The sequence below is a fragment of the Cynara cardunculus genome (assembly GCF_001531365.2).
Source record: "Cynara cardunculus var. scolymus isolate 2C chromosome LG 14, CcrdV1, whole genome shotgun sequence".
Taxonomy (NCBI): domain Eukaryota; kingdom Viridiplantae; phylum Streptophyta; class Magnoliopsida; order Asterales; family Asteraceae; genus Cynara; species Cynara cardunculus.
Genome location: NC_037541.1, coordinates 11,104,482 through 11,107,666, shown reverse-complemented (window position 1 = coordinate 11,107,666; position 3,185 = coordinate 11,104,482). Strand labels below are relative to the sequence as shown.

At 30.7% G+C, this 3,185-nt stretch overlaps 1 protein-coding gene across 1 annotated transcript; it reads right to left on the bottom strand.

Moving 5' to 3' along the window:
- Positions 1-2,043: 2,043 nt before the first annotated feature.
- On the bottom strand, positions 2,044-3,000 carry LOC112526773 (auxin-responsive protein SAUR36). Its single transcript, XM_025137190.1, has one exon. The coding sequence runs from the start codon at positions 2,645-2,647 to the stop codon at positions 2,117-2,119; it is 531 nt and encodes a 176-aa protein (XP_024992958.1). The 5' UTR covers positions 2,648-3,000; the 3' UTR covers positions 2,044-2,116.
- Between the last annotated feature and the right edge of the window lie 185 nt (positions 3,001-3,185).

Genomic DNA, 3,185 nt, shown 5'->3' with positions numbered 1-3,185 from the left:
TATTAAAGATTATCCTAAATATATTTTAGATTTTTTATATATTCAATATTTGATTATGTTTATCTGCATTTAGTTACACGAATTCAAAAATGAAGTTTTAATAAGTTGTACATACGCACAATTTACTTGTAATCTTGAATTTAAGTAATATACATCATTAAACACTATTTAATGTATAAAAAAATTAAATATTTTATAACATAACTACAAGGATACTCGCGCAATGTAGTAAAATATATCTTGATTTTAATGTTTTCTTTTATATTTTGGGTCTATCAATATTATGATGCTATATGGTTCTGAGTAAAAGAAAATGTTTTTATTTTTTAATAAAATATAAATATGAAGATATCATAAAATTTTGAAAAAATAAGTGATATTAATATTAAATTAACTATTTAAAAGTTCTTGTTTTTATGTAATTTCTTTGATTCAAATTTTTATTATAATTTAAAAACTAATTAATTTATATTTGGTTTAATAATATAATTTTTTATAAAGATAATAATTAATTATTTTGTTAGAACTCAATAATTATCCTAATTATATTTTAAAATGAGATGTTTATTCTCTATTTGATTATGTTTATCGCCAGTTGGTTACACGAATTTATACATGGAGATTCAATAAGTTGTACTTACGCACAATTACTTGTAATCTTGAATTCTAAGTAATATGCATCAATAAACAGTACTTCATGCATAAAAAACAGGTTTTAAAAGTTTTTATCAAATATTTTATAATATAATAAAAATATAAATACATCTTCAATTTTTTAAGGCATTTTTCATTATCTAACAAACTTGAAGAAGCAATGGGACCACCCACCATCTCCACCCAAATTGAGTTATCATCTTTTCCAAGTGCCAAATTCTAAAAATGTAGTCATTAAAGCAACAAAGGATCATCACATTTTTAACCTCCCAAAAATGGACCACTTTTTGGTCCAAAAACCCTAATTGTGGACACCAACATTTTATTCAACAACTTTTGGATGTGGGATCACATTTGTGAATAATTAAACTCATTCTTACCTTTTTTTTTCTTTATGAAAAACAAACTCATTCCCACTTATCCTCTATGATTATGACATATGTGGTGACAATTGTTGACAAGATATTGGTATGTCGTTTCAGTGCAAAATTCAATTATATTTAAACAGATTTCCCTGAAATCTCGGTTCGAATGTGGGTCAAGTTTATTTATACAGTTTTTTAGTTTGAAAACATTATTTGTTGTGATGTCAGATTTTGTATTTTAAATTGTATGTAATGTATATATTCAAAGAGTTTTTGTCTTCGTATCCACTTTCGATAAAATCCAACACTGCAACAAAATAGGCCTTTAGAACTCGTAGCTGTTCTTGGATGGCTGAATAAACGAAATATGTGAATTGTTAAAAAAAATTCATTTGAAAATGCACATGTGAATCGATATGAAGAATCTGTAATATCAGTTCACGTATGCATATTCATAAATAGATTTTTTTTCCTAGTAATTTAAATATGAACATTCGTTATTACCTGCACACGATATTAGCTTTCTTATTTGAATCAACCCCTATAAAAACAACATATGTGTATCATATATAATGACGTTATAGTAAACTGTTAGAATGAAGTTTTACGACCTAAAAGGACGTAAGAAATAAATTGTTATATTAGCGAAAACTTGTTTGACTAGTAATAGATGCCTGTATAAATGCAGTAAAGTATCGTACTAATAGACTTTAACGCTTCCAAGAACCTTCACTTTTCTCCGTTTTCTTATTGTCGGTGTTGATCTCTTTCGGTGTTCGAACGTCTTTTCCATTCCCTCTTGTTCGTTAATTCGCTTTTTCGTCTTAATAATTTTTTCTAGATATCAAGAAAATTGTATTTTGATTTGTTTTCTTTTATTTCTTATCTTGTTTGATTATTATTAATTATCATTCTTTTATATGTTTTATAAAATTAAAATATTTTTTAAATAATGAAAATACGTGACTAAAAAAAATACATAAAACAGTTTTGAAATTTAATATATTCATTCATTTATTTATGTCTACATATTAAAGAAAAAAAAAAAAGTCTATAAAAAGACAAAAATAACCCTCTAAATTTGATCGTCATCGTCATCAAGTGTAGCTCATGTTGGACCGCTTCCATGGCAACATTTTCCGGCCGCCGCATCCGGCGGCGATCCGGGTCTTCACGTTCTCAAACTCGGAAATCCGGCAAGGAATCGTGATGCCACCGGCGTGATCATGCCCGTATTCCGCCTCCGCCTTCCTTAACAACTGCCCAAATAAAGGATGGTTTATGTATATCACGGGCACCAACACCCTCTCAAATCCGCCGTCGTTCTGTCCTATGTACACAGCCATCTTCCCCTTCGGAACCGCCGCATGCGGCGGAGAGATAGGATCCGCTTCCACAATCGGGTCTCTCCCGACACGCAAATAACCCCAACGAAAGCCTGGATTTTTGGAACATATTGCCGTAGCTTTCGCCTTAATTCCAGCACCCCACTTCAGCAGCTTGGATATGGATCTTGACGATGGGTTTAGGCGGCGGTAACCCGCCGGTGACGTCTGGCTTTTCCGGCGGATACATCGGAACAGCGAAAAGACTCTATGTTTGATCAGAAATCCTCGGATTTTCTTCATTTTTCGGAGAAATTGAAAACCCAAGTAGAAAAAAAACTAAAAGAAGTTGGAATTGCAAGAGGGGTTTCAAGAAAAGGGCCATGGATCTGCAACAGACATGGCTAAACGAAAGAGGGTGAGACAAATTTCAGAGAGAGAGATGGGAATATTTGACATATTGATGCTCAAATGATTTAAAGAATCTGATTTGAAAATCTATCTGTTTCCATATCTTCAGAGGCTGCTTGAATCGTGGTCAGGTTGAAACAGAACACCGAGTTTGATGATGATGATGATAATGATAATGGTGGTGTATATATGTATATATATGTATATGTAATAGGAGAGAGATCTAGGGAGAGAGAGAGAGAGATAATGCAATCAATTGAGGAGAAAATCTGAAGTCAAATATATAGAGAAACCGAAAAGATCAACTTTATTACAAAGAATATTTTTTAAATGAAAATAATATATATATATATATATATATATATATATATATATATATATAGGGGAACGATCAAATGCAAACCATTCAATTTGTACAAACCGTGCAAAC